This window comes from Danio rerio, chromosome 17 (genome assembly GCF_049306965.1).
Source record: "Danio rerio strain Tuebingen ecotype United States chromosome 17, GRCz12tu, whole genome shotgun sequence".
Classification (NCBI taxonomy): Eukaryota; Metazoa; Chordata; class Actinopteri; order Cypriniformes; family Danionidae; genus Danio; species Danio rerio.
In genome coordinates, this window is record NC_133192.1 from 55,355,001 (window position 1) to 55,368,500 (window position 13,500).

General features: G+C 37.1%; 1 protein-coding gene across 8 annotated transcripts in view; it reads left to right on the plus strand.

Annotated features, from left to right (window-relative positions):
• The window catches only part of zgc:113176, an 82,549-nt gene that overhangs the window by 60,988 nt on the left and 8,061 nt on the right, over positions 1–13,500 (plus strand). For 3 of the 8 annotated variants that reach the window (XM_073927301.1, XM_073927300.1, XM_073927299.1), the window contains 3 exons: positions 3,570–3,729; positions 9,731–9,863; positions 11,493–11,653. In XM_073927301.1, coding sequence (XP_073783402.1) covers positions 3,658–3,729; positions 9,731–9,863; positions 11,493–11,653 — 366 coding nt within the window. In that variant the 5' untranslated portion in view covers positions 3,570–3,657. Of the gene's footprint in view, positions 1–3,075; positions 3,094–3,208; positions 3,229–3,403; positions 3,730–9,730; positions 9,864–11,492; positions 11,654–13,500 lie in introns of those variants that run through there. The other 5 variants (XR_011006891.2, XM_017351643.4, NM_001014337.2 and 2 more) reach the window with 4 other exon arrangements.

A 13,500-nucleotide genomic window follows, 5' to 3' on the forward strand; every position in this document is an offset into this window, starting at 1 on the left:
CCTGTTAAAATGATTATTGACATTAAAATATTTGTTTACAGAAAGACACAAGAAATGCACTGTTTAAAATATTAAGTACATGATATGCAAGAGTTGTTTTATTTAGAAGAGATGCTGCTTGTTTTCTACTATTAAAATGAAAAAACATTAAAAAAATTATATATTTTGAATCCAAAAGTGCAAGTTATTTATTTTCACTTTATGAGAAAAATCAATGTTTAATTCAATGTTTTACGTGTTTTAATTTCAGTCATTCAATGTTGATGTTCAGTAAATAATCATAGATAGTAGATAGTGTGTGTGTGTGTTATTTTAAAATCAAGTAATGCACCCTTCATCCAAACGTTTTTGAACATATGTGAGCATATTTACTGTACAAAACCTTTTAGTGAACTATGAGGGCAAATAAATAATCGTTCATTAATCGTAATCAAGTTAAAATGTTCCATTAATCGAGATTTTGATTTTAGGCCAGCCCAGCCCTAACCCAGCAAGTTTTCAACTGTTATATAGACCCATATATGTTGTTTAGAGGTGGGATTGATGTGAATTGTATTTTTTGTACACTGAAAAAATTGTTGCATGCAAAACTGTTGCAAGCAATTTATTTGTGTTGAATTTAAACAAACAAATTAAATTTAATAAAGTTCAACTTAACATGAATATGAGGAGATGAACACTTATTTTGGCATTGTACATACTCAGTCAAGTTATGGGGTGAGAAAATTTATTATTAACTATTTTCAGTGTTCAAAAAAAATCCTCTTCATCATTATTAGGCAGTTTTTGGCTTTACTGTTCATCCTAAATAAGAGGAAAGCTGTTTTTAATTAATTTACTTTCATTGTTAACAAAAACTTACAATCATAAATGTAAATTTACTAATAAGGAACCAGATTTTAAGGTATTGATGACTGAAATATGCTTGTATATTACCACCATCAGAGACTCTTTAAACAAGAAAGCCATACCCACTTTAAACATTTGTGAACTCTTTAACTAGCCCACCAAGAAAAAACACAACACATGTTGTTTTTGCAACATAATATCCCATAATTTATAAAAAAAAAAAAATATTAGCCTCTACCAAATGACCAATTGATATGTCAGATTATGGTAAAAGTACCGGACTGGTATAGCAATGGAAAGGTTGACTTATTCAATCAAACAAAAACTGCACATATTCTACAAGATTTGGGACTTCTTCCTTCATTTTTTAAATAAGAGTGGATTGACCGTTTAGTAATCCCAAACAATGTGACTGTTAAAATACACTGTGTTTGTAATGACTAACTTTAATATACTTTTCACTTTCACTGGAATGTATATGTTGAAATGTCAATGTTTAATGGTATTTATTTTTTATATATTTTTAATTTTTACCAAAATTGCCCTTTTTTTATTTTTATTATTATTTTATCTTATTTTAGTTAATCTTTATTTTCTATTTATTTGTTTATGTATTACTTTCCTCGCATGAGAATGCATTTTTTTATTCTTTTTTTCTTTTCTTTTTTTTTGAACGTCAGGATGGGGCGGGAGTTCTTTGATTGTTATTTGGTGACTAATACAGTATGAATGTATCACATTTTTCTGAAACAATAAAAGTGTTAAAAAAAAAAGTACCGGAATTAATACATTTACAATGAATAATTATGAAAATATGAAGTTTAATATGAAATTTATTAAAACAATAATAATCTAAGTAAAGCATTTTTGAATACTAAATCATCTTTATTTTTTGAAAAGTACCGGAATTAATACATATACTATGATAAATCTGAAAATATGAAGTGTAAAACCAATTTATTTAAAAACATAGTCAAAATAAATCATTTCTGAACACCAAATCTTTTTTTTTTTGAAGTATACCATAAAATATTTTATATTTTCATTTTACATGTTTTGTTTCTTCTACAATAAAACCAAAATCAAGTGTAGTAGTGCAACAGAATTATGTTTGATGTTTTTTTGTAAACCAGCAACGCTGTGTAGTGTGAATCATTATTGAAAACAGTCATTCTTTAAATGACTTTAACAGTCATTATTAAAACAGTCAAAACAGCTCAACCGTTTGGTAGAGCGGCAGTCAAAAGGATAATGTATTTATATAATTCTTACATATGTACATTTTGTATATTTGTATTTTATTAATAATTACCCCCTGGCATGTATATTTGTTGTTTTGTAAAATGTTATTATTTGTTCTTTAAATAAAAGTGGAGGAACAAAATTAACTTTTACCTGAAGATCCATAAACACACCCTATTCACTACAGACGGACTGCTTTGAAGATATTTGCATCTTTAAAATGTGAAATTGTAGTGGTTAGTGGAAATCTTAAATGCTTTAATTCAAACACTGAACACAACAACAAATATTCATTCATTCATTTTCTTGTTGGCTTAGTCCCTTTATTAATCCGGGGTCGCCACAGCGGAATGAACCGCCAACTTATCCAGCAAGTTTTTATGCAGCGAATGCCCTTCTAGCCGCAACCCATCTCTGGGAAACACCCACACACACACTCAAACATTACAGACAATTTAGCCTACCCAATTTAACTGTACCGCATGTCTTTGGACTGTGGGGGAAACCGGAGCACCCGGAGGAAACCCACGCGAATGCAGGGAGAACAACAAATATAATATTTATTATTAAACCTTATGAGTAGGGATGTAACGATTAAACTGACTCACGATTCAATACAATTTATGATGCTAATCTCACAATTCACGGTTATTTTCCATATAATAGACTTCAATGTAGGAGGAAACACTTAATGTGATGTTTTTCCATTTTATCTAGGGAACTGGGACTCGTAGTTAACCCCAACCGCTTTAAAAAGAACAACTAAAGTTTGACAGAAATCTGTGTTTCTCTGGTTGATGTTTAGGTACATTAAGCCACATCAAGCTTTTTCACGTTAAGCACGTTATAAGTCTCTGTGTCACATATATTGCTGTGCTCAACACTTAACTTGAAAAATTAAGGCCAAAGTCACAGGTCTGCCTGCTTGTGAAAACATTAACATCACTTTACCTAACTTTTTTCTCCATTTACCATTTTCAACAGGTTGCAAAGAGTTTTGTGGTAGGTTTGTTTATTACTTCCATGTGCTATGTCTATGTTAAACAATGCAAAATTGGTTTTGAGCTGTTTAGAGAGAGGGCCCGTTCACAAATCTTTCTGTCTGTTTATGTTTTAGGTTGAAGATGGCCAAAAGAGGTAAGCCTTACAGTTGCTAATCTAGAACACAGACTGTAAAAGATAGATCTAGAAGCATTAGACAAGTGTGTCTAAGAACAATGGTATGTTCTGCAACTATTTTTTTGTTACTGATTTATTACTGACCAGCTTTTTTTCTTTGTTTTTGTTGTAAAATGTTATTATTTGTTCTTTAAATAAAAGTTAAAAAAAAGGAACAAAATTAACTTTTACCTGAAGATCCATAAACACAGCCTACTCACTACAGACTGACTGCTTTGAAGATTTTCAAAGACAAGTGTGTCTAAGAACGATGGTATGATCTGCAACATTTTTTTTGTTACTGATTTGTTGCTGACCAGCTTTTTTTTCTTTGTTTTTATTCAACAAGAGAGAACGCATATTAACCCAGAGCAGAGGGAGACCTTGATATCTTTTTTTCAGGAGGGAATGAAGCATGTGGGCTCACCATTGATAACAAGAGCTGCATCAGCTATGGGTTTGGACACCAGTGTCATAGAAGTAAGCTTGACTTTACTGCCACACTAACAATCAACATGTCAAATAAATATAGCATTCTGTTGAACTGCTTATATAATTGTTTTATTATATATTTTATTGATTATTACATAAGTGTTTTATTAACATTCAGTTTAATTGGTCTAATTCAGGGGTGCTCAATCCTGTTACTGGAGATCTTTAAAGTTCAGCTCCAACCCTGATCAAACACACCTGAACCAGCTAAATAATGGCTGTTTCTCAATATGCGTTCTTCGGCGATCTTGCGTCCTCGTGTAACGTCATCATCAACCGGTAAAGTTCAGTTCTAAAACTCAAGACTGCAAGAACGAAGAATGCGAGAAAGTTCCAGGATGTGTCCTTGATATTCAGGGCTGGCGCGTCCATAGAGGCGACCTAGGCAGCCGCCTAGGGCGGCAGTATAGAGAGGGCGGCGTCCATGACACCTCCCTCACCACCTGCGTCCTCAGATATATTCGCGCATAGACGATAGAATAGAGAGGGCGGCGTCAGCATCACCTCCATCAGCACCCGCGTGTCCTCAGTTATATATGCGCATAGGGCGGCAGAATAGAGAGCGCAGTGTCCGCGACACCTCCCTCCCTCCCTCAGCACCCGCGCGTCCTCAGTTATATCCGCGCATAGTGCGCCAGAAAAGAGGTCCGCGACACTTCACTTCATTTTCATAACCGGTCACTTTCGTTTTCACATTGGGGTTGAGGGCAGTGTGATCGTCCTCTGCCTAGAGCGGCAGTTCAGCTTGCTCCGGCCCTGTTTATATCGAGGATGCACCAATGCAGACTTGAGTGCAAAACACTCTTAAGGGTGCTCTTACACCTAGACTTTTCTTTCAGAACCTGGTGCGTTTCCCCAATTAGAGCGGTTCGTTTGGCATATGTGAATCCAGCAATCGCGCTCAGATTCACACCAAAACAATCGGTCAGAGATTGCCTGAATGAGGTGGTCTTGATTGAAATGAACTCTGGAGCTACTTGATTGTCGTGAGAAAGAAATACGATTGGAACCAGGCTATATCACAGCGGATTATAGATATGTAATAGGCCAGCCTATTACACCTTAACTGTCATTGGGTAATGAGCAAATCGTACTAAATTGTACGAATTAGATTGTACGAATTCATACGAATTAGCCACTAAATCAAAAGTTACGAATTGCTGTGAGATTGCGTTGAATAGGCATATATATGTCTATATGAAGAGAGAATTATGAGTAGGACGGGATGTCATTCCTACTGGTAAATGTGCGTTTCATGTCAAATACGAAAGTGAAGGCATGTTAAATATTAACGAGAGCTGTTTATCCGTTCGGAAAATTGACCAAACTGTAGTCTTGGTTTATCTGTTATTTCTCTCTATAATGTGAAGCCTACAATGCATAAGCCAACTGCTATGTATGATAAAGTTTTACCTCTGATTTATATTTGGTGACGATATCAATGGGTGTCACTATTCAAAATCGAAATCAAGTCATTTTAGCATGTCAAAGTCATATTTATGCATATAAAAGTATTTTCCCAACAACAAAATTGTGGCTAGTGAAAATGCAGAGTGGCTAGTAACGTTGGAAAAATACTAGCCACTGTGGCTGGTTATCAAAAAGTTAATGTAAAGCCCTGGCGACAATAATAAATATTCTTAATAACAGGAATTAATCTGCCTGGTTTATGATCTGTGCAGAACTGCAGCTGCTTAATTAGGCCTGCTACACTACTTTAATACTGGTCATTATGGTGGTACTTGGATAGAAAATTTTTTTTCTGTGGTGGTACTTGGTGAAAAAAGCTTGAGAACCCCTGATGTAAAGCCTATAATGCATTAGCCTCTGATTTATATTTGGTGACGATGTCTGTGAGTGTCACCATTCAAAATTAAAGCACTTCTTCACTTTTTGTCTTATTGCTCATCGTTATAAATGAAAATAAGGACACATGACAGCTAAGCAGGACCATAAATTGTGAAACTCTGACCAATGCAAGGAGAGTTTACTCGCACATGACTTGTTTTAGTTATTTTGGTCCGTTTAGAATCTTTGCCGTGTAAAATCGAACCACATCAAGAACAAAGTGCAACATTGACTACGTTTACATGGACATCAGTAATCAAATTATTTGCCTTAATCTAATTAAGACAATAATAAGATCAAGGCATTTACATGAGTTGCTTTTTGAATGTTCCTTTCATGATCCCGTTTTACATAATATAGCACATAATTCGATTAACGTCATTGCGTCACCACACTATTCACATTACCTCCGGAGTTTCATGCAATTTCGGGTGTTTTATTTTTGATTTGTCGACTTTAACTGCAGTTTGGCACTTTCACCTTCAGTCAGAATCATTTATGCATGCCCCCCGTGACAAACGAGATACAGGATGCAACTATGAACTGCTGGAAGTGTAGTTTTAATGGAAGTTGATACCACATGCTAAATGAAAGAAGAAAAAAAAACCTCAGAATTTCACAATGCAGGTGTCTGTGGTCTGCACTGACTCGGTAGGTGCAAAGAATGTCAAACAGCCATGAGTGTGTGTGGACTATCCTGTCGCAAAATGCAACGAAAAGTCCTATCATGGCGGTAGTAGTTTGATTAAGGTGTTTACATGTCTGTAATGCACTTCAATAATCCGACAACAATCCATGTGGTAATTCGATTTCTCTTTAGTTTGATTGTGACCTTAATCTAATTAAATTAATCAAAAATCGCTGTTTACATGGTCGACTCTTAATCAGAGTATTGTCTTAATCGCATTAAAATCTAATTATTTGTATTTAGAATTGTTTATTTCTGTTGTAACCAATGAGAACTGTTTATCTGGATCCCACCTTTTCTGGACTTGTGTAAAGAGTATAATTGTTCGATTGTTGAAACTGTAAGTCAGAGCGGCCTAGGAACTCATTGCGAGTGTTGAAGCTGTCAGAATCATTTAGCAGTCAGAATCATTTATGCATGACCCCCGTTTTAGTTTTGATTTGTTGACTTTAACTGCAGATTGGCACTTTCACCTTCAGTCAGAATCATTTATGCATGCCCCCCGTGACAAACGAGATACAGGATGCAACTATGAACTGCTGGAAGTGTAGTTTTAATGGAAGTTGATACCACATGCTAAATGGAAGAAGAAGAAAAAAACTCAGAATTTCACAATGCAGGTGTCTGTGTTCTGCACTGACAAAGGTGCAAAGAATGTCAAACAGCCGTGGGTGTGTGTGGACTATCCTGTCGCAAAACGCAACGAAAAGTCCTATCATGGCGGTAGTAGTTTGATTAAGGTTTTTACATGTCTGTAATGCACTTCAATAATCCGACAACAATCCATGTGGTAATTCGATTTCTCTTTAGTTTGATTGTGACCTTAATCTAATTAAATTAATCAAAAATCGCTGTTTACATGGTCGACTCTTAATCAGAGTATTGTCTTAATCGCATTAAAATCTAATTATTTGTGTCCATGTAAAACATACTTACTGTAACATTTTTAATCCCTGTTTCGAAACAAAAGAATCGATCCACAGGTGTGAAAGCTCCCTAAGAAGTCCCAGAAGTCATTGTGGCTGAATAAAGGAGGCGGGAAATGCAGCATTTTATATAGATATATTATTCAATCCTGCTGCTGTAGGGATAATTTACAGTTTAACCCAAAGAATGACCAGTCTGGTAGATGAAGAAGAGCCGGAGTCAGAGATTTAAATAAATAAATCAAGTTTACTGAAGATAGTTTGCATTTACATCAGCAGAAGCCAGCTTCAACTGTCACGTTCGGTGAGGGGGAAAAGGAGCGAGGACTCAGGTGCAGCAAATAATTGGTGTTTATTAAGAATAAAATAAAAACAAAAAGGCAAAACAAACAACCCCGAGGGGGAAAACTCTAATAAAACAAATAAACGAACAAACAAACTTGACTGGCAGGACAAGACAGGGCTGGATACAACAAGACAGGAAACAATCGACGACGAACTGGCAAAGGACTGAAAACATGAGGGGGATTATAAAGCAAAAAGTAAATTGACACACAGGTGAACACAATTAACTAATGATGGGTTAACAAGGAGGGTGGGACTAGACAATAGACGGGAGAGCGCATGACACAGAGAGACAATACAAGCCATGCGCTCACATAACACAACACTGAAGCACACGACAAAAGCACGTGACCACAATGTAAACACCGAGCCACGTGCTTTGACAAAAGACGCAAGACACGGGCACACGATGAATGAAAGCACTCACCGTGCGCTCACACACGCAGCGTGCATGCTTCATCCCACCGCCGACCAAAACCGAAACCAACAAGACTGAGACGCTGGGAATGAAACACCACGCTGCTGACAAACGAAAACACAAACACGAGTACAAGAGCGCACGCGTCTGAGGGACGCAGGATGGCGCGCGCACACACAGAGACAGAAACAGGACCAGACCTGAGTAGTGTCAGAGATCTGCCACCAAAACAAGAATTTACAAGACCAAAGTGGCAGAACCCTGACATCAACACTCGCAATGAGTTCCTAGGCCGCTCTGACTTACAGTTTCAACAATCGAACAATTATACTCTTTACACAAGTCCAGAAAAGGTGGGATCCAGATAAACAGTTCTCATTGGTTACAACAGAAATAGACAATTCTAAATACATGCGTCAAAGATACATAGTATCTACTTCCAGATATGGATGGCCTTAATGTGTGCGTCAAAGAAAGCATTGTATCTGTCTCCAGATATGGATGGCGACCTGATGCCTAGAGGTGAGATCGCCCTAAGCTATTAGGAGCTGATCTCCGACCTGTAAAAAGCTAAACCAGGAACACAATGGACACAAAAGACCATCTGTGTTAAAGACTCAGGGATGTTTCTTGTACGTTTAGCTGTGTTATCCGGCTGTTTCCATCAACAGTCTGCTGCAATATCTTTACTCCACACAGTCTATCTCCACACAAAAAGGAATTACATTAAAATTAATTATACTCAAAAATAGATCAATCAAACAGCTATAATATTATAGGCAATATCAGGACACTAGAACAGGTGTCTTCTTCTCCTCTGTATTGGACCTCCAGTCATAGGAACAGATGGGGAGAGAGAGAGAGAGAGAGAGAGATATCCATGACCTATAACCTGGTTTGTGTGTTTCCTGAAAACAAAGTTAAAATAGACAGGCAAAAAGAGAAACAAGGACACAGAACATTCTTGCAGTAAGCAGTTTTAACTTATTCATTAGTTAAAATCAATTCACAATTAAATACTGAGAAACAGGATGATGAAAAGGATAAACGTTGGTCCATGATGAGACGGATTGGAAAGCAGAAATCCGAATCCTTCACTACGCATTGACGGATTTGCTCTTCAGTGTTTGGACTCTCAGCAGTGGAAATTAAACCACACTGAACTGACTTCTCTGAAAACTGGACTCACACTGTTTCAACTTACTATAATCTTCTATGTGAAGCTGCTTTGACACAATCTACATTGTAAAAGCGCTATAGAATCAAAGATGAATTGAATTAAAGTTCAGAGTTATATCTTATTTATCTCAGGAGTTTCCCTAAATGAGATGGTGAAAGTAAACATTACCGTGAAAATCTTAACAAACACATTAAGGGTGTTTATTTGGTGAAATTCATATCAAAATTTGTTTTGTTTGTATTGTGCAAAGTGCATTTGTAAGGTTTTTGTGCATGTTATATATATATTAAAAAGTCGAAAAACAAATTGATCTCATTGAAGGTCATGTGACCATCAGGAAGAACGCAGCATCTCATTTCTCAGAGGATGCATTCTTTTCCGAGTTCATTCTTCTGAGGCAAGACCGGTCTTCACAAGTCCGTTCTCTGCGTTCTTTGAATTGAGAAAGCCAAGCTCTTAGGTAGCACTTGATACAGACATAAGTCTTGGAGCAGGGCTGGAACTAAAGTCTGCAGGTTGGTAGATCTTCAGGAACAGGATTAAGCAGCCCTGGTCTAATACTGTGGTTATTCTTTCTTTTTCAGAACTGGATCGGTAATTACAAAAGATCTCTAATCTTAAAAGATTCCTCAGAGCCCCGACCATCAAAGGTCAAAGCTCATATCAGAGAGCTGTCACCTTATAATCTTTTTTGTAGAGATGTATTTAGAAATAAAGGTGAGAGACAATATTTAACATTTTTATACTAAATGGGCTGTTGTTGTTGTTGTTGTACATAGTAGCCCTGTTTACATCAGGGCTTTACATGGGTCGTGAAATTTTTTTCAAGGTAGTATTAGGTAAGTACTTCACTTCAAGGTAGTATTAGGCAAGTACTTCACTTCAAGGTAGTATTAGGCAAGTACTTCACTTCAAGGTAGTATTAGGCAAGTACTTCACTCACGCAGAATCATCAGGGGCCTCATGAATCAATGCTGCGTATGCACAAAAACTTTGCCTACGCCAGAGTTCACGCTCGCGTTTGGATTTACTAACCATGAAATGAATTTGAAAATGTGTTTTGGTCCAATCTAACTTCATATCTGGCGTCTGTGCATTACTTGTGTGTGTGTGTGTGTTTAATTTCCATTGGCGACTCCTAGAGGCAATTGTGTTAAATTGCACACTACAAAGTATCTTTGAGCCGTGCAATGCCAGCTGCATGGGACAGGATCATCCGCATGTTTAGCAGAGGTTACAGTTGACCAGCCAAACATTAAATCGCAATTTGCAGCGATCGCCAGTGTATCCAATCTAATCGGAGCGATCGACTGCACGCACATTGCTATAAATGCCCCATCTGAAAATGAGTTTGCATAGGTGAATCAGAAACATTTCCATTCAGTAAATGTGCAAATAATTTGTGATGCTCAAATGCGCTTAACATAATACACACACTTATTAATGATTCCTACTTGTCTTCCTCGTGATGAAGAGTAGGCAAAATCTGATATGAAGAATGAGTTCATCAGATGCTGGATTCTAACCGGGTTCATGATCGATCGTGTCAAAACATGTTGCCATGCACTTTATGAGCTACACCATTCTCGCTGATGTTTGCCCCTCTTTTTAGTTATGTTGTCGCTGTCAATCAAACGGTGATGGGAATCACTCAACTCACTCCAACGAGGTGTGCTATTTGCACTAAATAGACACAATAAAATTTCAAACCTTTACATCGGACCATTTCTTTTTTAATTCCTTCACAGTTCGATGTTCAGACTCCACTGTGTTAACCGAGTCAGCTAAACTCTCCCACTCTATTTCTTTTGTTATTAATTCTGGAGAACAAACTTGCAAATAACAGTTTTTCTCCGTTCTACCTTTGAAAGGAGCACCTCCAATTCACATTCTGTTCAAAATGTCTCTTTTTGCTCGCTGTTGCCATTGCTTTCTCATTTGGTTTTGCCAAAGTGGCGTCATTACCATATTTATTAGCAGGAGGAGGCAGGCAGGGAGGGGTTTCGCACTCGTGCATGTGCGCTCAGTTTCACGTTCAGTTCTTTGTTAGATGTACAAAGAGAATATGCGTGGGATTCTGCGTATGCGGTGTTTCATACATGTGAATTTTTTACTGCATATGCACATTTACAGCTTTGTCCGTAAGCAATGTTTTAGTATTAATTCAACACAAGTCTTCGTACATGAGGCCCCAGGTCATTCACTTTACGTTATCTTGTTTTAACAGAGTTGTTATAGAGAAAGTAAATTAGTGTGTTGGACAGCTTGTCGTTGTATGAATGCACCTTTAAAAAGAGATGCTGACTCTAAAGTAATACATTTTCTATGCAACTATTTTGTCCACAGGCACAATGAATGATATTAAGGGCAGGTGGGCCACGCTGGGAGAAGATGAAAAGCAGAAATACATTGAAGAGGCAGCTGCACTGAGGGCACACGGGCAACCCCTTAGCCCTGAAATGAGGGATGCCCGAATTAAAATGCACCTTAAGAAGCTAAAGTTAGAGGTTTGGAAACAGGCTTAATTTTTTTTTTCGAGTATTTGATGCAATGATGATTGAAAGCAGTTGTGAGCAGAACATTTTGACAGACAACTGGATTGTTTATCTGTAGATTTTTTGCATTATTTTAAAGGAATTCTTATCAAATAATTGATAACTGATGAACTGATTTTTGTTTAAAGGCTATCAACATCAAGGCCCAATCCCAATTCTATTTTTGTACCCCTACCCCTTCTTCTTCCCCTTGGCCCTTAAAACAGAGTGTGAAGGGGAAGGGCTTCAAAATTTACCCCTGAAAATTGGGACAGCACCAGCACACGCCATCATATGTCATCGCGAGCTCTTGCTTCATATGAGATCAGACGATTGCGACTGCTGTAGTTATTCGAGTTGTGTTATTTCTTGGTATTTATCTTCAGGAAATCACTTAAGGCAGCGGTATCATGTTGTCACAACGATATAATGTGGCAATAAGATCGTAACTTTACTCCGCATTTACACCATGGCCATATTCATCTACGTAAACACAAGAAAACAACATTAACATTATAGCAGACACTTTAAAAGGTCATTCACAGCCACTAGACTTTTCTTACAGGGTATTCAAGTGTCATCGAGTGTCAGAATGTTGTGGGACTGCTGTACAGGAGTTGTTGTTATTATTAGGGATTATAGATAGTGAAATGTAGCGTTTTTATTTTAACGTTTTTTTTAAAGCATGATGGTAAAACACGAATGCCGTTATGAATGTATTAAAACATGTGCTTGTTTGTTGTAAAAATACATAATATGGATAAAAAACACTAATTTTGCATCTCCTGACTTCTGTGTGCGGCTATGCTGCCGTTGTATTCTTACCCCTTGGTTTCGAGTGAAGTCCTGAAAAATCTCTGTTTGAAGGGCTATCTAGCCCTTTACCTTAGCCCTACGCCTTCAAGCTAAAGAAAATTGGGACACTCCTACCTCTTGCACATGAATGCACAAAACGAGGGGTAGAGGTAGAGGGGAAGGGCTAAGGGGTAAAACTGGGATTGGGCCCAAATATTCTCACATTGAAGAAACTGTCAAGAAACTCATACCACCCTCTCAAACTAAATTAAGCTGGTCTACTTAGATCAAGGTGGTCAATTGAAGCATTAGTTGTCACAAATTGCTCAAATTCTTAGTTGGATATTGGACTCTATGTAAACACAGTTAATGTATAGTTAAAGTAACCCTGGTGGTCCCTGACAACTTATTTGCCTTGTGTGACTGACAACACTTTTTTCATATATTGCCGAACACTGTTATGGGCTGTTTCAATGGGCTGTGTGTTGAATTTTTAAAAGTAGCTTTTGTCTATTTTGTGTTTAATAGGGATGTAACGGTATCAGAATTTCACGGTACGGTAATACCTCGGTATGAATGTCACCGTACGGTATTTATTGAATCATTTACAGGAAAAAACAAAACTTATGAAAATACTCCAAAAAAGTGCCAAAAGTGTCAATGACATACAAATTAGCCATCTATCTGTAAGCTTTGAAACAGGAACTTCAATTTTAATAACAAAAAAATATTAAACCATGTAAAAAAAATAAAGTTTCAATTTAGTATTGTTGAAAACTCATCACATTCAACATTTAATCACTCACTCACTTAGATAGAGATGGGTTTAAAGGAAAATTATCATATAAACATAATCTGGTAAAAGCTGGTATCTCTGGGCATTTACAATGTCCCCTGCAACAGAAAAAACCCTCTCATTTGGGACTGAGGTTTCTGGGACAAGAGAGATATGATTTGGCCCAGGTTGACAGCAGTGGGTAACGTTGTGCATTGTCTTTCCCCCACTTGAGAGGACAAACCATGAG